The 21210-nt window shown below is 47.8% G+C and overlaps 1 protein-coding gene across 2 annotated transcripts in view; it reads left to right on the plus strand.

The window, feature by feature from the left end:
- Window positions 1–20598, plus strand: part of ZFP64 (ZFP64 zinc finger protein) — a 73296-nt gene extending 52698 nt beyond the window's left edge. For both annotated transcript variants that reach the window (XM_084886993.1, XM_084886994.1), the window contains 4 exons: window positions 3364–3513; window positions 3735–3797; window positions 15904–16155; window positions 19379–20598. In XM_084886993.1, coding sequence (XP_084743119.1) covers window positions 3364–3513; window positions 3735–3797; window positions 15904–16155; window positions 19379–20094 — 1181 coding nt within the window. In that variant the 3' untranslated portion in view covers window positions 20095–20598. The remainder of the gene's footprint in view (window positions 1–3363; window positions 3514–3734; window positions 3798–15903; window positions 16156–19378) is intronic.
- The last annotated feature ends 612 nt before the right edge of the window (window positions 20599–21210 follow it).

The following is a 21210-nucleotide window of genomic DNA, read 5'->3' on the forward strand; positions in this document are numbered from 1 at the left end:
ATGTTTGTGGCTGCTCTCCCCTCCCCGCTCCTGGTCAAGCAGATCTATCTTTCCCAGGAGAGCGTGGGCCCTTGGGTATCTAATGGTGAAGGAAGTCTCTCGTGGTCCCTGATAGCTGTTGGGCAGTTTTCTGATAACCAGAACTCGTCCATCTCTCTTCTGCCTATTTTGAAGCTTGCATTGCGCAATGCATTTCCCTCTCCGAGAATGTGGTGGTGCACATATGTACACACTAGTGAATAAAACCAATAATGTTTACACGGTGCTCACTTATGGCCAAGGTTCTTTTATGGAGGCTAAATTTCATAATCTTCATGTTACCCTGTAAGTTTGGGGCTAAAGTCCCATTTTACTGATGTGGCAACTGAGGAACAGCCAAGTTGAGTAACTTACCTAGGGTCACACAGGTACTATTGGAATTTGAAACTTACTAGCTGGCTTCCCAGTCAGATCCCTCTCACTTAGATTTCAGCTTTTCAGTCTAACGCTGCCTGGCAGGTTAAAACACTCCAGAGTTGGATGCCTTTCTTTTTAAAGGGGGATTGCTAAGTAGTACAGGTTTGGTTGCCTGTGAGGGGCATACTGATGAGCTTCAGGGTTCTAGTCGGCTGAAAACTTCTAGCCCTGTGACCTTGAGCATCTCTCCTGAGTCATTTTCCATCCTTCTGAGTAGAAGGTCTCAAAGTGTGGTCCCCAGATCAGCCGCATCAGCAGGGAACTTGTTAGAAAAATCACCTCTTGAATCAGGAACTCTAGAGGTGGGCACCAACACCTGTGTCTTAACAAGCCCTCCGGTGATTCTGACTTGTGGCGTTGTGTTAGAGCAGTGTTTCCCAAACTTCTCTCATGATGAGAATCACCTGGTGGAGTTTTTTTGGGAACATATAGGTAAAATTGCATACCTAACTTAGTGCTCTTAGAGGTATGCAATTTTACCTATATGTTCCCAAAAATTCTAGTTTAGCACTTCTTAGTTGGGATTCAGGAATCTGTGTTTTAACAACTCCACCAGGTGATTCTCATCATGAGAGAAGTTTGGGAAACACTGTGTTAGAGGCTCCAGTGTCTCCCAAACTTCTCTCATGATGAGAATAGTAAAATTGTATACTTAACTAGTGTTCTAAGCTTAAGGATACAATTTTACCTATATGTTCCCAAAAATTCTAGTTTAGCACTTCTTTGTTGGGATTCAGGAATCTGTATTTTAACAACTCCACCAGGTGATTCTCATCATGAGAGAAGTTTGGGAAACACTGTAATGAGGGTGTGACTTTGTGCTTCTCTGATTTTAGCGGAGTAAGCGTGTCAAACTCATGGCCCCGGGGGCTGTATGCCTTGTTTACTTGGCCCGTGTTCGCTTTTGAGTTTGACATGCTTGATACAGAGGAATTGCCTAGGGCTCCTGTGAAAGTGCAGGTTGCCTCCATAGGTGGAACGGAGTCTGGGGTGGGGTGGGCCTGAGGTTCTGCATGTCTAACTAGCTCCCTTGAAGCTGATGTTAGTGCTCTGTGGCCAATCCTTTGAATAGCAGAGGCTTAGAGTAGTAAGAGAGTCGCTTAGGAAAGGCTTTAAAATGCAGGTTCCTAGGGATCTGCCCTAATACCCCTTCCCTCTAGGGCCGTGGTCGGCAAACTGCCGCTCTTTGGCCCCTTGAGGGTGGCTCTTCCACAAAATACCACGGCCTGGGCGACTCTATTTTGAAGAAGTGGCATTAGAAGAAGTTTAAGTTTAAAAATTTTGCCCCTCAAAAGAAATTTTAATCGTTGTACTGTTGATATTTGGCTCTGTTGACTAATGAGTTTGCCGACCACTGCTCTAGGGCATTACATTTAACCCACAATGCAGGTGATGCTGATCCAGGTATGGGGACCGGCCTGTGCATTGTACGGTGTTCAGCAGTATCCCTGGCCTTACCCTGCTAGATGCCACTATCCCCACAGGATCCTGACAATTAAAACGTCCCCAGTCATTGCCAAAAGTTCCCTGGGGGCAAAATGAACCCCAGTGAAGAACCACAGACCTTTCTAATTGAAGTGTTGTGTACAGAGAATTTACGTTGCTATCTCTTAACCCTGAGACAGGTCAGCAATTCCTTTTTACAGGCGAGTTCCCTGTGGCTCAGAAAGGTTAAGTGAGGTGCCCGTAGGCACACAGCTAGTTTCCTGGCTAAGCAAACCCTGTACCTCGAACCGAAGCCCTCACCAATGTGCTGCACAGCCTCCCGTGTCAGAGAAGGTTTACCTTGACAAACCCTCAAGGAAAATGGAATCAGCCTTCTGTACTGGGGTAAACCAAAAGCCCCAGACCATGGCCTCAAATTTGTAAATTAGTCGAGATCTTTTTTCTTAAAGACTTCAGACATGGCTCGCACGTCTGTAGGAGGGAGTACTTAATCATTGTTATGGGATCTTTTTAAACTGCCTATTTAAACTGAGCCATATGAAATTCTCATCCAATCCTTGGGCCCATGAAAACCAAGATTGTGCGTGGCCCAACCTCACTGAAAACGGAAAGACACAGTGAGGGGCCTGCACCCCTGGCTGGGCTACAACAGGTAGTGACGGGGCCGGCCTTGTTTCTTCCGTACAGCGATTCCCCTTCCCTGGGCTGTTTTACAGTGAATCAGACAGATATGCAGTTTGTGAATATTCCTCTCTACACTGTGAGAAGGTTTTTTAGTGAAGGTCTAATTTTATCTTCCCACTTTAAAAATAAAAACCCTTCTCAAGCTTTTAGCTGGGTTCAGCTTCCCACCGTCTCTGGTGGTGTTACAGTCTGTTGAAATCGGAATCAAGACCCTGGTATTACAGACCGTCATCAGGTCTTTGTCCCTGGCTCCCCCTTCTGTCGTGTTATCTGCTGAAACGCCTGCATGTGGCCTGTGACCTGTACTGCGTGGAAATGGGACGGAAGCATTTAAAAATAGCCTGGCATTGCCCCGACATCCAGCTTTCTGTTCTGTCCGTCGTAACTCCTGGCCTTTGGTTCTTGTCCTACTGCCCTTTTCTCATAATTTGTGTCCATTACCTTTTATAAAATTGTAGCCTGTGATGGATCGGACATTCTCTTACAAAGCAGATCGTTGAGAGGCACTTTTGCCAAGTTTTACAGCCCGGATCCGGCCATGGCATCCCTGTCACGATGCTCTGTTCTTTTGTCCCCTGTGTATCCTGGAAACCGGTCATTAGTGAGGGTGACTTTTCTAAGGCCAGAGTGCATGTGGCTTCCAGGTTTTCAGGTTTTGTGTGTGTGTTTGAGAAGGGATGAAGGGAGGTGGAGTAAGCCCATGCCTGCTCTGTTATAAGACTTGCCGTGGTGCTAATATTTGAGATATTAAGGAACACCTTCTGGTCTCCATTTCAGCTTCAGAACTAGATTCTGATGCCTCCAAACCAACTTGCCCCTCCTCCGACAGCAGCGACACCCAGAAAGCCCCTGTCGTGGCTCCTCCCTCCGAGTCAAAGCAACAAACGGCGACCCTGGGAGAGAGGACCTTCAACTGCTGCTACCCAGGTAAAGGGGAACCGGGAGCCCCAAGCCCCTGGGGCGCTGTCCAGCGCGGCGGGTCCCGCTAGCTGAGCGCGGAGCGCTGAGCGCATCCCGGCGCTGCTCTTGCGCATGCGTAGGGGCATTCTCAGTGGGTCCTGAGCATCGCTGCTCAGCGTGTGCCTTCCCCGAACTCCAGTTCATAGTAGCTTTCTTTCCGAGATTATATATTTCTCTTTCTCTTCTAGGTTGCCACTTCAAAACTGTTCATGGCATGAAAGACTTGGACCGCCACCTACGAATCCATACGGGTAGGTGTCCATTCATTTGCTCAGAATTTTAGTGTTAAAAATGTACAACAGCACACGAGGAAAGGGATAGGATTAAGTGCTAGGTATGAGGTGTGAGCAGGACGGATAAGGTCTCTGCCTCGTGAAACTCAGTCCAGTGGGGTGGGCTGGGACCTAAAAAGTAACCAATAGGCCAAAATGTTAGCTAACGGGTAAGGGGAAAGTGCTCAGGAACCTGTGTTAGAGGGATGTGATCTAGCTGCAGAGGCTTGGGAGGAGCAAAATTGTGTATGAGGTGTACGTGAACTTGAACACAGGTTCTCCAGCCCTAGTCAAGCCTTCACAGTATTGCAGGTCCAGTCAGTATCTCAGTTATAACCTAATTAGAGGTCCAGTGCACAAACTTCATGAGGGCTGGGGGGTCCCTCAGCCCGGCCTGCACCCTCTCACAATTCGGGACCCCTTGGGGGATGTCCGACTGCTAGTTTAGGCCCAATCCCGGCAGTTGGACATTACTCTCTCAATCTGGGACCACTGGCTCCTTAACTGCTCACCTGCCTGCCTGATCGCCCCTAAACCCTCTGCCTGCCTGCTGGCCCCTAACTGCCCTGCCTGCCAGCCTGCCTGCTGATCGCCCCTAACCACTCTGCCTGCCTGCCTGCCTGCTGATCTCCCCTAACCACTTACCTGCCTGATCACCTCTAACTGCTCACCTGCTTGCCTGATCACCCCTAACCACTCTGCCTGCCTGCCTGATCGCCCCTAACTGCCTCTTCCTCAGCCCCTGCCGCCTCATCCCCCACCACCGCAGCTTCATGACGCCTGGAAGGTCATTCGACTGTCTGATCTAATTAGCATATTATGCTTCTATTATTATAAATGAGAAGCCTTAGCCAGAACTAATCAGCTAGCCTGCTCCTCAGAAATTGACTGAGATAATGTTTGCTGTTGTTTTTAAATGGGCATGTGATGAAGTTGGACAGGTTGGCACAGTAATCTTAGATAAGAGCAGTAAGGTTGCTTCTTAAAGGTGCCTTCCAAGGTGCCACCAGCTGCTAAGAACACAGAAATAAGATGCTGGAGTGGAAGAATTCCCTGATCTACATCAGGGGCGGCACACCGTGGCCCGTGGGGCCCGTGTACCCTGCAGGCATGCCTCTTGTCCCCCTACCTTTGTGGCTGCTCTGGCCCTGCGGTGGCATCACTGAGCAGTTCCCGGAGAAGAGAAATGGGGTGGTACACAGAGCCTGAGATATTGACTGCCTGGCTCTTTACAGAGCTCTGCCAACCTTGGGAGTGTAGACCCTTTAGTGTGAGTTAGGATACTGGTCTGTTTGCTCTTACAGAACCACGCTAAGTGGCTTATTTCTCTCAGAAGCAAGGGACCCACAGCTGTTAGACCGGCTTTGTCATCCTTAACATAGCGCTTCATCTCCGGTCCAGATTCCCTGCCCCGTGGAAAACGGAATGGAGGGGAAGGGCTCACAGCCTCCCTCACGGGCCGTGCCACAGAAGCAGCAAACCTTGTGGCCAGCGGCAGATGAGCAGACCTAGGCCTTTTCAGGCATCGGGGCGGGGAGGGGACTGGGAATGGTTTCCGGAAGGGCAGCCACATACCCAGCTGAGATGCTGCAGCACCAGGAGTAGGACAGCTCTCGGGACAGTTGGCAGTGTGCTGTGGAAATAAGAATGAAGGGGCGCTCTTGCCCAGAAAGGGTAGACCATGAGAGGCCTCTTAGCGAAAGGAATGGATAATCCTCATCTTGAAAGACGAGACTGCGGGATGACAGGGTCAGTAGGAGCATGGCACTTGCAGGAGCCATTGGAGCAAAGCTGAGAACCCCGTCTTGCCCTAACATGGCGGGTTTGGGCCACCTCAGGGGACTAAATTGAAGGAAACGGTGGAGCTGTTGTTCTCAGCAGTGGCAGTGCTGCTGCCATCTAGTGGGTGGGGCCAAAAGTGCTGTCTGCATCCTGCCTGCACCGGACAGGCCCTTTTATCATGTCCCAAACGCTAGGGTGGACGGAGAGAGAGGCTGCAGCTGGGTTAATCGTGTTTTATTGGAGTCACGCAGAGCATGATGGGGGTACAGGAAGTCTAGGCAAGGCTGGCTCTGTCCTCGGTGGTACCCTGAGTCAGGCGGGCAGCTGTGGTGCAGACGGATTGCTCCTTAATAAATGTATCCTTGGGCTGCTCCTCTGGGTCCAAGGCAACTGCTCTGGTTCCCGGGTTCTCTTACCCAGGGAAGAGGGGGAGACGGCCTGGGGTCTCCCAGCATCTCTCTCTGGCATGACCCAGAAGTAGTGTCCCTCGTGGTTAGTGGAATAGTGAGATCCAGCTAATGGTGACTTAGAAACAAAGCATTTCTGTCCTGCAGCACAGCCCAAGCTCAGTGTGGCGGCTGGCCCATGGCTTCAGGGACTCCGGCTCTTCTTTTGCTGCTTTGACATCCCAAGGATGTTCCTCTCACAGGCATGGTCTGTACTGCCACTTTAAATATATATTTTAGTGATATTTAACAGAGAGGAAGAGAGAGCGATAGAGAGTTAGAAACATCGATGAAAGAGAATCATCGATCAGCTGCCTCTTGCACACCCCCTACTGGGGATGTGCCCGCAACCAAGGTACATGCCCTTGACCGGAATCGAACCCGGGACCTTTCAGTCCACAGGCCGACGCTCTATCCACTGAGCCAAACTGGTTTCGGCTTTACTGCCACTTTAAAGACACATCCTAGCCTGGTCGGTGTGGCTCAGCGGTTGAGCCTCAACCTAAGAACCAGGAGGTCACGGTTTGATTCCTGGTTAGGGCACATGCCCAGATTGTGGATTTGATCCTCAGTATGGGGTGTGCAGGAGGCAGCCAGTTGATGATTCTTCCTCATCATTGATGTTTGTATCGCTCTCTTCCTCTCTCTTCCTCTCTGACATCAATAAAAATATATTTGGGGGGAAAAAAGAAAAATTCTAGAAGCTACACGTATCACTTGGATTAATGAAGTCTTGAATACATGTGGCAAAGAGAACAGTCTCTTCACCAAAAAAAAGGAGAAATGGCACGCAGGCTAGTGGTGTGTCTCACCCAGCCTGGGTGGGAAGCATCTGTAGGTGATCATTTCAGTCTTGAGCCCCATCTTTGCCAAATAGGTAGGACAGTGGTTCTTAAACTTCTATTTTGAGATCCTTTTACATTTAGAAATTAAAGCCTCCTTTCCCCCCCCCCCCCCCCCCCAAAAAAAAAGGGTTTTTGTTTTATCTAGAGTTGCGGCATTAGCAATCTGAAACTTTAAAATATTTATTCACTTAAAAATAACAGAAAACACATTCTATATTAACATAACACTTTTATAACACGTATTTTCCAAACCAAAACGTAGCATTGTTTATGCCTTCGCAAATCTCTTCTGTCTGGTTTCGTGGCCGGCTGGGTCCTCGGCTGTTTCTGTGTACAGTCCATTGTCATGTGTTGTTTTGATTGAAGCATGTGATGAAAACCTGGCCCCACTGACAGGGCGGGCAAGAGGGAGTTTACGGCCGAAACCGGTTTGGCTCAGTGGTAGAGAGTCGGTCTGCGGATTGGAAGGTCCCAGGTTCGATTCTGATCAAAGGCATGTACCTGGGTTGCGGGCACATCCCCAGTAGGGGGTGTGCAAGAGGCAGCTGGTCGATGTTTCTCTCTCATCAACGTTTCTAGCTCTCTATCTCTCTCCCTTCCTCTCTCTGTAAAAAAATCAATAAAAAAAATATATTTTTTTAAAAAAAAGGGAGTTTACGATTGTGGGCACACAAAATACAGAGCGCATTCTTGTACCGATATGTATTAATTATTGCATTTTTATGCGAACAACTGTAAACCTACTTTTGAATGTGATGGGAAATGGAGGGGAATGTTGATGGTCTTTCCAGATAATTATTTTCCTTTAATCCACAATGCAATATATGGTTAGCTACTGAAAGATTTTTGGCTACGTGGACTCTGCAGCCGCATAGCCACAGACTTTTCAAACTGTTCCGTTAAAATGCATTGATCTGAATGCTTTTCCCCAAGCTTGATTGTTGGCATGTCCTGCATTGGTCGCTGGGAAGACACTGGCTTACCAACTTAGGTAATTCCTCCAAATGTCTCATTTCATTCCAGCACGGGGAAAATCACTTCTGTTAATATTGCCAATCTCGTTTTGGAAACCTAAGAATCAGGAAGCTGCAGGCCCAGAGTAGCGGGTCTGTGTTCTGAAACCCTAACTTCCCTTTTCAGAGCTTTCTTGAATGTTACATTGTGGTGTTGGTCACTGTCCTTGAAGCCACAGGCCCACGTAGCTCATTCGGCCGAAGACCAGGTCTGAAAACAACACACAAAGAAAGCCATAGTTCGCCAGTTGTTTCAAATCAAAGCCGTGCGGCCTGGGTGCGGTGTGCCGGTGCTTGTCAGACAGCCGTGCGTTGTGGTTTGCAGCAGCAGCAGCAGCTTCCACATCCCACATCCCGTTTCATCACACAGGGAGTTAAAGAGGCTTATTCAGGGGAGAGATTTAATCAAATGGTTTCAGCTGCTGGAAAGGATATTATTCCTACGAGTGAAACTGGCTCTGGCTTCCCTGGGCAGCGGGGGACAGGGGCAGGTGGTTGTGAAGGCTGTCGGGACAGCAGGGAGAGCTCAGGGGCCAGCAGACCGGCCCACCATCACTCCTCAGTGACAGCGCCAGCCATGAAAAGGGCAAAGCGCGTCCTAGGAGGGGTATGAAAATACTTTGACCACAGACTCAACCAGATGAGTCTCGAGGACCCCCGGGCACTCCCAGGCTGAACTTCGAGGGCCGTGGAGGCTGAGTGGGACAGGCGCATGAGGAGAGGCTAAGGCGTATGTGCGCCCAGCATGCAGGCTTGCTGAGGGCTTATTTGGGGAGTGTTGGAAAGTCAGGCCTGGAACTTGGATTGAGTCTTTCTTTTTATTACTTTTATTCTAGAGTCATGTTGGGGCATACGTATGTGTACGTATATGGGTTTTTACCTTAAATGTGAGTCTGTCTGTCTTGGATGGAAAGAAAAACTAAATTTTCAAATAGACAATAGAAACAGAGCGAGGAGTGAGAGGGAGGAAGAACAAGATAGAAAATGCTTCATTTCTATTTTTTTCCCTAGCAAAATCGTAAACAAGAAAATATAGAAAAGTCAATGTAAACAGTAAATATATCCGGATAATTATAAAAGCAGCATCAGTTTTCTCATCAACTTCATACATTGAATATATATTGCTTACTGTCTTTCTTGGCGGCGGGGGGGGGGGGGGGGGGGGGGGGGCTTTTTTTTTTTTTTAAGAGAGAAAGGGAGGAGGGGAGAGAGAGAATCAGATAGAAACTTCTGTCAGTTGCCTCCAGTACCTTCCCGAACCAGGGATCGTTCCCACAACCTGGGTATGTGCCCTGACATGGAATCAACCCTCCAACCTACTGCGCCACACCAGCCAGCGGAAATTTCTAAGTCCTTCTATCAAAAGTGAATATGGTGTTGTTTGAAAGCTAGCAATGACAGGATGAGGTCTTTTGCCACCTCTGCTTCCAGACCACTCTCCCACCTGCTTCCTGGGCAGGAAAATTCATCTGGAAGAGAAAAGAAGGGACAAAGCTAGCCCCAAAATCTTGGACAACAAAATCTTTTGCTTTATTAGAAATTAAAATAACCAAAGAGTTATAAATCAATCTGTGAATAAATAAATAAATAAATAAATAGAAGTGGGATAAATAAATATGGGACAGAGCATAGGAAGAGGTGTGGGGGGGAGGGAAGGGGGTGCGCACGGGTGAGCAAATTGAAGGCAGCATTTCGAGGTGGAGGAGTTGCAGGTGAATTCTGGTGATGTGGGGCCAGGACAGTTGGCAGTCCATTGGGACAAAAGTTATTGCCCTTCGCCTCATTCACAAATTCCAAATATACTAAATAAGTTAGGGATTAAAGTCTATAATGTAGTAGGACAAATTTATGGTGTAAGTAGACAATTAAAGCCACAGAGAAGACATATTAATGTCTCTAAATTTAAAACTTAGACACCACTACGAAGGGAAGACAAGTGTCCCACAAGTAAATTTGGAACATGGGCGGAATTAATCTTCAGCACATACAAGGTTTCCTCCAAGTCAAAGATAATCTTAGGGGAAAGAATCTGAGCAGGAAATGGCCTAAGAAATACAAATGCCAATATTTGCATTGAAGGCCCATAAGCAGTAAAGGAAAATGCAGTCTAGATGCCGTCTTTTCTCCATCTGGTTGTATTAACAAAGTGAATTGCAGAACACCATATATCACTCTGCATTCAATTTAGTCATTGCCATACCCTTCCTCCCTCACCTCCCAATTCAGAGAGAAACGTGGCAATGGGCAGAAAGTTGATAGAGGTCTGATAGTACCAGAGCCGCTTTAAAATGAAATTTGAGCTTTGGCCAGTGTTGCTCGATGGTTAGAGGGTTGACCCATGCACTGCAGGGGCATGGCTTCTATTCCCAGTCAAGGGCACATACCTGGGTTGCATGTTCGATCCACAGCCCTGGTTGGAGTGCATGCCTGAGGCAACCAATTGATGTGTCTCTCTCACATCATGTTTCTCTCTCTCTCCCCTTCCCCTGCTACCTTCCACTCTAAAAATTAATGGGGGGAAATGCCCTCATGTACTCTAATAGTTCAAGTGTACTTTTGTTTTGTCTTGATAGACTATCTTATGCAAGTAAAGCGTTTTCTCCTATCTTTCTACTTGATCCTGAGCACCTCTGTCTGGGTGCTCCAGGTCTGAGTTGAAGAGTAACAGTGAGAAGAAGCCATCATATCTTAATTCCTTATCTGAAAGGAAGGCTCTCCTGTCACCATCTTTAACCAAAAATGATGGCTGCCTTTCAGATGGTTTGCTCCCTTTAAGGTGGTCTCATGGGGTTTCTCTGGCCTCATAAGAGATTGACTTATAAGGCTTATATTTTTACTATCACTTTGTATTTCTTCCTTTGGCATTGATAGCCGAGTTCATCTCTCATGAAGTGAGTTGAGGCATTTATCTTTTCCTATGCTATTAAACAGTTAATCCAATGTAGAAACACTTCTAGGGCAGTGGTCGGCAAACTCATTAGTCAACAGAGCCAAATATCAACAGTACAACGATTGAAATTTCTTTTGAGAGCCAAATTTTTTTAACTTAAACTTCTTCTAACGCCACTTCTTCAAAATAGACTCACCCAGGTCGTGGTATTTTGTGGAAGAGCCACACTCAAGGGGCCAAAGAGTCACATGTGGCTCCTGAGCCATGGTTTGCCGACCATTGTTCTAGGACATTTGGTCATCTGTGCCCACAGTCCTCTCTGCTTGTGTCTTTTTTCAGAGGGTGGGAAGGGGCTGTAGATGGGGCTGTGTCGGGAGAACTGCCTTCAGTGGCAACTGAATACTGCGCCACTCATCCCAGCGTCCCTACCTGTCCCCAGCCCCGGCCCCATCCGGGTGAGGCACAGCTCCGTGCCTGTGGGCTTTTCTGCAGGACCCAGCGGCTCTGTCTGGAACACGCCAGTTAAAGGCATTACTTGACCTTGTGTCTGCTGTGGACTCCTGGCAACTCTGTGAAGCTAGGACCCTTCCCAGATAGTGTTTTTAAATGGAGTAAAATCCCATTGAAAGCTGTATTTTAGTACAGTTGCTACCAAACTGTTAAGTGTGTGGTATTTTAATACACTGAGTCCTTACGACCCTGGGAGCTTGTTAGAAATGCAGACTCTCAGACCCTACCCAGGTCCACTGAGTCAGAAACTATATTTTGTTTCTTGTTTTTATGAGTTCAGCTTGAGACGTGAGATATTGATCAAAGGGTACAAACTCTGTTATGAGATGAATACATTCTAGGGAACCGAGGTACAGTGAGGTGACTGGGGTTAATACTGTATCCTTTGTTATATTCTGAAAGTTGCTAAGAGTAACTTACATGTTCTCATCATAAAAAAAAAAAAAAAAAGTAATTATCAGAGGTGATGGAGCTGTGACCACTATAAGGTTAATCATTTCTCAATATACATAGATATTAAATCCTCACGTTGTATACCTTAAACTTACACAATGTTATATGTCAACTAGAGGCCTGGTGCATGAAATTTGTTCATGGGCAGGGTCCCTGGGCCTGGCCAGTGATCAGGGCCAATCAGATCCGTCTGCCGGCTGGGACCTTCCTTCCCCCAGCTGCTGGCTGCTGGCCGGGGCCTTCACTCTGTGCTGCCCCCTGGTGGTCAGAGCACGTCAGAGCGAGTGGTCCAACCCCTGGTCGGTCGAACTCTGGAAGGGACAATTTGCATATTAGCTTTTTTATTATATAGGATTATAGTATCTCAAAGTTCTGCATGTAAATGCCACCCCCAGATGACTAGTATGGACATCAGCACTGAGAAACCCCACATTGAAGGTTAGGACCTCGTGGGCTGGTCTGCTAGCTAACTCCCTTCGCTACGGAGCAGCGATGAACATAAATGTTGCTTTGAGAATGTTGCTCATGTCTATTCACAAGGGTCTCGGGTACCATGATTAGTTTGGTCAGCTAACCAGATTCAAAACAGGAGGAAATGCTGGAATTCAGTTAGGAGTTTTAGAAACGGAAGTGTGATCATTTCCCACACAAGGCCTTTGACCCTCTGGATTGTATCTACATGTCCCAAATGAAGAATCCCCCATCTGGAATGTGACAGGTCATCTGGGGCAAGAGAGACGATGACACGCTGGCTGGTTTAGATGAGCATTTGTCTAACGGTGACTCATCAGTTGTGATCTCATTTCCCTGGGCACAGCGAGCCACACACCGCAGTCCCTGGGGCAGGGAGCAGAATTCTCCCGGGAAGGACAGCTGACACCTCAGTAGTAAACAACTTACTTCGGGCTGCATCTCTGACGGAGCAGCGTTTGACCTCGTCATCGATCCGTTTTACTTTATATCTTCCTGGGCCATCATTCATTTTATCACATCTTCCACATTTATTGGGGTGAAGTTCTGCTTGACCATCGATAGTCCCCTTTCTCTCTGCAACGCCTCTGTCCTCAACCAGGCACAGCGTTACTACCCTCCCTCCACAGGAAACATTCGGCAATATCTGGAGACTTATTTGACTCTCACAACTGGGGGAGGAGGTGGTACTGAGGAGGGGTCCAGGATGCTGTGAAATAGGCTGACATACAGAACAGCCCGCTGCAAAGAAGAAGCTGGCCCAAACTGGCGATAATGCAGAGACAGAAAACCTTGGTCTATTGGAATCTTCTCTTTTAAAAAAAAAATAAATACATTTTAAAAAACGTGTTCATTGATTTTTAGAAAGATAGGGAGGGGGAGAGAGAGATAGAAACATTGTGATGACAGAGAAACATTGTGATGACAGAGAAACATTGATCAGCTGCCTCCTGCATGGCCCCCACCAGGGATTGAGCCCCAACCTGGTCATGTGCCCTGACAGGGAATCAAACCAGCGACCTCTTGATGCATGGATTGACACTCAACCACTGAGCCATACCAGCCGGGCAGAATCTTCTCTTTCTGAGCAAACCTCCTCTTTTAACAACCAAGTTTGGTTTTCTTGATCAAGTGCTAGAATCTTCATTTATTCCTTCTAGTTTATTGACTCTCATATGGTTCACTTGTTTTCAGTCTTCTGTTAAAAATGAACTTAAAAGTGATGGGTTATGGCACCCTGGCCAGTGTGCTAAGTGGTTAGAGCTGAGGAGTCTTGGGTTTGATTCTCCATCAAGGCATGCACTTGGGTTGCAAGTTCAATCCCAGCTCCAATTGGAGCACATGTGGGAGGAAAGCAAACTGTATCCTCTCACATCATGTTTCTCTCTCTCCTCCTCCCTTTCTCCCTTCTAATCTCCCTACAAAGCAATGGAAAAGATATCCTGGGGTGAGGGCTAACAACAACAAAAAGTGACGGGCTGTGGGTGTTGATACATGGCACACTCTGCCCATCCTGGGAGGTTTGTAATCTGATTTGGATTCATGAACAAAAATTGTTGAAAATATGTCCTACAGTTTTCAGGCTGACTTTTTCAAAAACCTTTTGTGAGACCATGTTAGGTCATAAAAGTTTGATTCACATCTACTTGGCGAGTTTAATCTTTTCTTTAATATGAAATTTCTAGTGTCTTTCATCATCACAATTTCGATATTAAAATTGATATTCCTGCGTTCTTTTAGCATTTGTCTAGAATGTTTTTCTATCATTTTTCTATTCCTTGTCATTTTTACTTAGGTCTCTTAAGCACATTAAGCTGACTTTTTGAAATTTTTTGAAAATATATTTTTATTGATTTCATTGAGGAAAGGAAAGGGAGAGGGGGAGATAGAAACATCAATGATGAGCAAGAATCATTGATCGGCTGCCTCCTGCACGCCTCCTACTGGGACCAGCCTCTAACCCAGCTATGTGCCCAGACCAGGAATCAAACCTTGACCTCCTTGTTCATAGGTCAATGCTCAAACCACAGAACCACACCACACTAGGCAGACTGACTTTTTGAAATTTTTAACAAGTAAGTTTAATCCATTTATGTTTGTTGTACTTATATTTAGTTTGATTTTTACCAAATTTTTGTGTTGTTTTTTGTTTGTTTGTTTTTGTTTTGTTTTTTTAATGGTTGGTTCTCTCTTATATGAGAAGCAATACTTTCCATTTCATTGCTTTCTCATATCCCACATTTTATCCACTTCCTTTTTCCCCCCTGATGTGTTTATACAATTCAAGAATAATACCCTGAGTCATCTGTCAGCTGGCTTTCTTTTTCCCCTGAATGCCAGTTCAAATGTAGGATTCTATTTAAGCAATTTCTGTAGAACTTTATAGATTTTATTTCCATCTTGCTATCATCCAGTGTGGTCTGAGGAGTTGTGTGCTGATCTGAACGTTTTTCTTTCTGAAGCCTTGAATAGTTTACCATCTGGGCTTCTGAATTTGGCCACCCTTTCTAGATAAGGCATGTTAAGACCCAGGGCCATGTTTGGTGTTGAGAAATAAATTATTTGCTCTGTTCTGTCCTACCCAATCTAGAGCTAGCTGTCATATCTTTTCTTTTAGTTTCTCTGTTGTAACATCCTTTTGCTAGTCAGCTTACTGGAAGAGAATGGAAATAATTCTGGGAATGAAAACTGCTTTTATAACTTCAAGTTCTTGATTTGGACATGTCCACACACAAAAAAGATTGTCGAGACAGCACAATGTAGCAGATACTGGAGCAAAACTGCCTTTGTTCAAATCCCAACTTCAGCCTTGAACAAGTTGGCATGTCTTCCTGGTTCTGGCTTTCCCCGGCATTTGATTCCTGGGTGAAATCATGTGTATTGGACATGATCTGTCTGAAGTGTGGTAGGGGAGGGAAGGATTTGGAGAGATGTTCTGAGCACGGGGATCTCTGATTCCCAGCGCATCTCTAACTTCTTGGGCCGTTTGCGCTATTTCTCTGGTCTGAGCACCCTCATTTCTGGTAGCTGGGGCAGGGGAACTGTGGGAGGGTGGAACTTTGCTCCTTGCAGTTTGGCATACAGAAGGGAAGGACCCTCCTGGCCACTTTTTATGGTTTCATCAGCGAGAGCCAGAAAGCTGCTCTAAGACACTTAGACCTGAGTACTTCTGTGGACACTCCCATGTTCCCAAATGGGGTTTGGCCTGTGATTTTCTCCTTCAGTCTGATTTTATCGAACCTGTCCTTTGAATTCTCCATGATTCCCGAGCGTCCCATGCATGGCACACCTCTCCTCTCCGTGTGGGCATCTAGATTTTTAAAATATATTTTTATTGATTTCAGAGAGGAAGGGAGAGGGAGAGAGAGATAGAAACATCAATGATGAGAGAGAATCATGGATCGGCTGCCTCCTGTATGCCCCTCTGGGGATCGAGCCCATAACAAGTGTCCTGACCGGGAATCGAACCATGACCTCCTGGTTCATAGGTCAGTGCTCAACCACTAAGCCACACCGGCTGGGCGGCATCTAGATTTAAGTGTCTTTCTATCCCGGGCATTTGTGCAGAAGGAAGAGGCAGACCCATGTGCCCAAACTACCATTTTGGTCAGATCTCTTTGCAGTAGGCTTGATGAGAGGAACCCGTAAATCCTTGAATCTTTCATGTATTTGAAGGAGACAAACCACACAAGTGTGAGTTCTGCGACAAGTGCTTCAGCCGGAAGGACAATCTGACCATGCACATGCGCTGCCACACCAGCGTGAAGCCCCACAAGTGTCACCTGTGCGACTACGCCGCCGTGGACAGCAGCAGCCTGAAGAAGCACCTGCGGATCCACTCGGATGAGCGGCCCTACAAGTGCCAGCTCTGCCCTTATGCCAGCCGCAACTCCAGCCAGCTCACCGTGCACCTCCGGTCCCACACAGGTGAGTCCCTGACCCGCAAACCTGGGCCTGACCTGCCAGTTTCTTAACCTTTATTTATGTAAAACACAAGCAGCGTAAACACCCTGGTGGTTAAAAAGGAACGTGGACTCTCTCTGGTGATGGTAAAGCTTGTGGTTTTAATTAAAAGATGAAAACCCAACAGCTGGGTTTCCTAACATGCCTGCATAGAATGCACTGGATGAGTAGGCAGTACAGCAGCCAGGAAGCTAAGGCATATATTGAATTATCTGAGATATAAACTAGGTGTTTCAGTCTTTTCACTAAAACTCTGATTGCATAGTTTAATCCAGAAACATGTAGCAAAAGCAGTGGAATGTAACTGCAGATCACAAATTTCCAGTTATAAAAATTGGGCTTTGCAAAGAGCTTTTCCTTCCCTTCTTTATGAGGGCCCATTGAAATAATGATCGATCAATCGATAGACCCAAATAATCCATCGTGGCATAGAAAAATGGGGATTGGGAGTCTCATAAGAAGGTTCCTAAAATGAGAATTTTCAGTGAATTCATGGAAGATGGCAAGCAGACAGAAATACGTTGTCATCTAAAACTGAGTAAAGAAACCTGTCCCAACAGTCAGATGAGAGGCAGCCAGGCCTTGGGAGCCACCCCTTGCAGCCAGTGTCCGGCTGGCCTGAGCGTTCTGGGCTTGTAGACAGCCAGGCCCCAGCGCTCAGAGAAGCTGAGCCTATTGGCAAAATGGCCCAAACTATTACCCAGCAGGCAAATATCTATGGCACCTGAGTCTAATCCTTAGGCCGATCCACTCTTCCTAAGCGAAGTGTCAACTATGGATTATGAGTCATTTGTGGAAAATGATGGTGTAAAAAGCACCCAGTCTAACAAATAATTCTGGAGCTAACAGGGTACGTGGGTGATAGATGAGAATTTTTTAATTCTAATTGGTATCCATCCACTGGCAGAAATGTTGCATCCAAGAACAGTTCTATGAAAAGGTAGTAAGAACAAAGAGGGTGTGAATTAAAACTAGGATTACTGGCTCTAAAGTTTTTTAAAATCCCAGAGATCCGGGGGAGTCGGGGGGTGGGGGCTGTTGGAAAACTGAGAATAAATATGAAGCTAGAAGTTGGTTGCTGGCTAAGTCTAGGAAGAAAAAAAATAGAAGTGAGAAAATCAGAAAAATGATTTCATAGCTCTAAGGGGCCGTAGGCATGACAGGCCTCACAAGATGCCATGCAGGGCCAAAGGAGGGGCCAGAGCAGACTCTACCTAGAAAGACTCCTCAGTAACACTGGCTTTTGGAGACAGTGGAACGGTGGCTTCTAAGCTGGAAAATCATTTTGAATGTAGAATTTTATATCCAGCCCAACTGTCTCAAGTCCAAAGCAGAACAGACAAAGGTGTATATAAGGACTCAGACTTTTCTCTAAGCCACCATTCTAGGGAACGTACTGGGAGATAGACACTATCAAAACAAGGGAGAAAAATTTGACCTGAGGTATTTGATATGAGAATATCTGAATACAGCTAGCTGGGATTGCAGTAAAGGGAAATAGCAAGATGATAACTTGTACAAAAGGCTAAGAGGAAAAAAAATTAGTAAATCAGAAACTTACAGAAAATTCATTAGAAAATCCATGTAAATGCTTACATAACTAAAAGACTGGACAACTTGAGATGATGATGAGGTTCTTTTTACTCAAGAAATGAACAGTGTAGTCAAGAGCATGCATGATAAAATGTGGCTCAAAATGCGTCTGTAGGAAGAGGATCAATTAAACCTTGATGTATATTATCAACTGACCCAGGTGTGATAGTGATCCTGGAAAGGGGGTGAACGTAATCTGTAGTTGGGTATGATGAATATTACATACTGTCATTATATAAATTACTTCTACAGCAGTCCTCAAATCACACTGTCCTGTTCAAAGTTGTTTCTTTTAACGTTGATTGGAACATAACTCTGTTTATATCAGTTAGCCTATGGTAAAACTGGCTCCGTTAACATTCCGATGACATTAAGAGAGGACTCAGTAGAGCTGAACCCTAAAAGGTGAAAACAGCCCTAGCCAGTTTGGCTCAGTGGATAGAGCATCCACCTTTGGACCAAAGGGTCCCTGGTTCAAATCTGGGCAAGGGCTCATACATTGGTTGCAGGTTCCTCCCTGGCCTGGTCCCCGGTCAAGGCGTGCACAGGAGGCACATAATTGATGTGTTTTGCTCACGTCGGTGTTTCTATCTTTCCCTCTCTCTTCCACTCTCTCTAAAAAGATCAGTGGGAAAATATCCTCCAGTAAGGATTAACCAAAAAAAAAATAAATACAATTTGAAAACAGCTAGTCAAAGCTTGAGAATTCGCAAATGTTATTGAACTTACGTGTAAAAATAAAGCTATTCCTGACAAGAGGAGGGTATCCTCAGAACACCTCTGAAGCTGACGGGCTCACAGTGGTCAGGCTGTGCGTTGGAAGGGAATGCTAGAAGGCCAGGGCCACAACTCGCAGTGCGGGAGGACACTGGGGGAGAGGGTGCCCAGGTAGGGTGTAGGAAGAGTGAGACCTCGTCTTGGCTTAGCGTCATGACGATGATACATAAAGTAGCGACCCCCACAAGAACTAAAAACCTTCGCAGTCTCCAGGGGGGCCTAGGAGGCTACAGCCTCTCTGTATGTGTCTCCTGCTGCCATCTTCACGTGTTCCTTCTAGAAATAAAACTCGTGTTGTCATTGGGAAAATGTGAAACTTCCGCGAGGAATACAAGGCAGTTCAGTGATGTAATGTAGCTTAAACGCTGGAGTCAGCATGCTTCTAAGTGCCAGCTGGGTGTGGGACAGGGGTTTGTAACACTGTGTGCACCTCTTCCTCCTCCTGTGTCCAGTTCTGACATGTCAGGTTGAGGGAGAGTTTAGAAGCGAAGCGGAAGTGTCCTGGTGAAGAGGATGGGCTTGGATGCCACGGTGCCGGGGTTCAGATCCCTGCTATTCAGGATCCATACGTTGACCCCTCTGAGCCTCAGGTATCCCAGCTGTAAAATGGGGGTAGTTGGGTAACGGTACCCATGCACAGGGCTGTTGTGAGGACTCAGCGAGTTAATACACATGGGAGATGGTGTCATTACGAGGCTACAGCTAGCAGAGTCCGAAGACCCCACTGTTCCCTTTGCGGCCAGGTGTTCTGACGCATGCTTGGGGGGAGGTTGGTGTTGCCTGCCTGCTCTAATGGAAACACACCTTCCGTTGCTAGGGGACACCCCCTTCCAGTGCTGGCTCTGTAGCGCCAAGTTCAAAATCAGCTCGGACTTGAAAAGGCACATGATCGTGCACTCCGGGGAGAAGCCCTTCAAGTGCGAGTTCTGCGACGTGCGCTGCACCATGAAGGCGAACCTCAAGTCGCACGTGCGCATCAAGCACACCTTCAAGTGCCTGCACTGCAGCTTCCAGGGCCGGGACCGGGCGGACCTGCTGGCGCACAGCCGGCTGCACCGGGCCGACCACCCCGAGAAGTGCCCCGAGTGCAGCTACTCCTGCTCCAGCGCGGCCGCCCTGCGCGTGCACAGCCGCGTGCACTGCCCCGACCGCCCCTTCAAGTGCGACTTCTGCAGCTTCGACACCAAGCGGCCCAGCAGCCTGGCCAAGCACTTCGACAAGGTGCACCGGGACGAGGCCCGGACGACGGAGAACCGGGCCCCGCCGGCCAAGGAGGCGCCCCCCCGGGAGGGCGGCGGCTCCCCGCACGTGGCCAAGATCGTGACTCAGAGGGCCTTCCGCTGCGAGACCTGCGGGGCCGCCTTCGTCCGCGACGACTCGCTGCGCTGCCACCGGAAGCAGCACAGCGAGCAGAGCGAGAGCAAGAACGCGGACCTGGTCACCTTCCCGCCCGACAGCGGGGCCTCCGGGCAGCCGGGCGCCCCGGCCTCCTCCGCGGGGCAGCGGGAGGCCGCCCCGGAGCCCGGCCTCTGACCGCACGGGGAGCGTGGGGAGCTGCCCAGACACCCAGGCGAATGCTGCTCCCGGCCATCGGGTGCTGCCATCCGGCCAGACTTACTCACAGGCTCTGGGCACGGCTGCCCCCGACTCCTGGGCCTCCAGACGCCAGGGCTGCAGCCCCTGTGGCCGGAGGGCAGACACCTCCCATCACCGTCTTCCCTCGGAGAACCCATGAGGCGAGGCAGCCAAGCGTCCCCGGGTGGGGCCCGCTGAGCACTGACTGCTCTGTCCGACAGGACCAGCTTCTTCATAACGGACTCCTGTCCTGAGACGGGTCCACCTCCGGTGCAATTATTAAACGACTCAGACTACACGGGACACGAGCACAGAGCTGACCTGTTTGGTTCGGGTGAGGATGGGTACGCGGGGTCTCTGGGGAGCTCTAGTTCTTACCCCTGGTGGCGGTTGGTGGAGTGTTCGCCTTACACGTTTTTTGTATGGTTCCTTTTGTCTTAAAATAAAACTCATCAGTTTGTCGGTTGTCTTAAAACTCATCTGCCTACGGCGGTAAGAGGAACATTCCTTCCGTGGGCAGGCGGTGGTGGTCTGCTCTCCGCCCGCCCCTCCTGCAGGGATCAGAGATGCTCAGACTCCCCGGTCAGGGCTGCGGGAGCGGAGAGCAGTGTGGCCTGCAGGTGGCAGCAGAGATAAGCTAACGGAAGCGCAGCCGGTCGCCGCTTTGTGAACTCCAAGGTTTGTGAAAAGAAGGGACGATGGGCTCGGTGCGCCCGGGGCTGGTTTCTGGGCCTGCGGTGCATGGGACAGCCTGAGACCAGCGTCTTTTCATCACAGGGAGCACGTGGTGTGCACGGAACCAACCAGGACGTGAACTTCCAAACCTCTTATAAATGGATGCGGTACTTAGCTTAAGAGGCAGCGAACACCAGTGGCTTGTCTCTGACCTTAAGTGGCCTTTTTTCCCCATTTTGTCCTACTTTGGCATCTTTTCTTCAAATACAGTCTGTTTGATACAAGTCCTTGTGTGTTCCTCATCAGGCTAAAAAGTGATGCCGTTAAGAAGGATGAACAGATCCATTGGTTTCGGGAAAGTGGGAAAGGGAACGTGAAAACAGATGTGCAGAGATTGCA

This window comes from Pipistrellus hanaki (assembly GCF_964339955.1).
Source record: "Pipistrellus hanaki genome assembly, chromosome: 6".
NCBI lineage: Eukaryota > Metazoa > Chordata > Mammalia > Chiroptera > Vespertilionidae > Pipistrellus > Pipistrellus hanaki.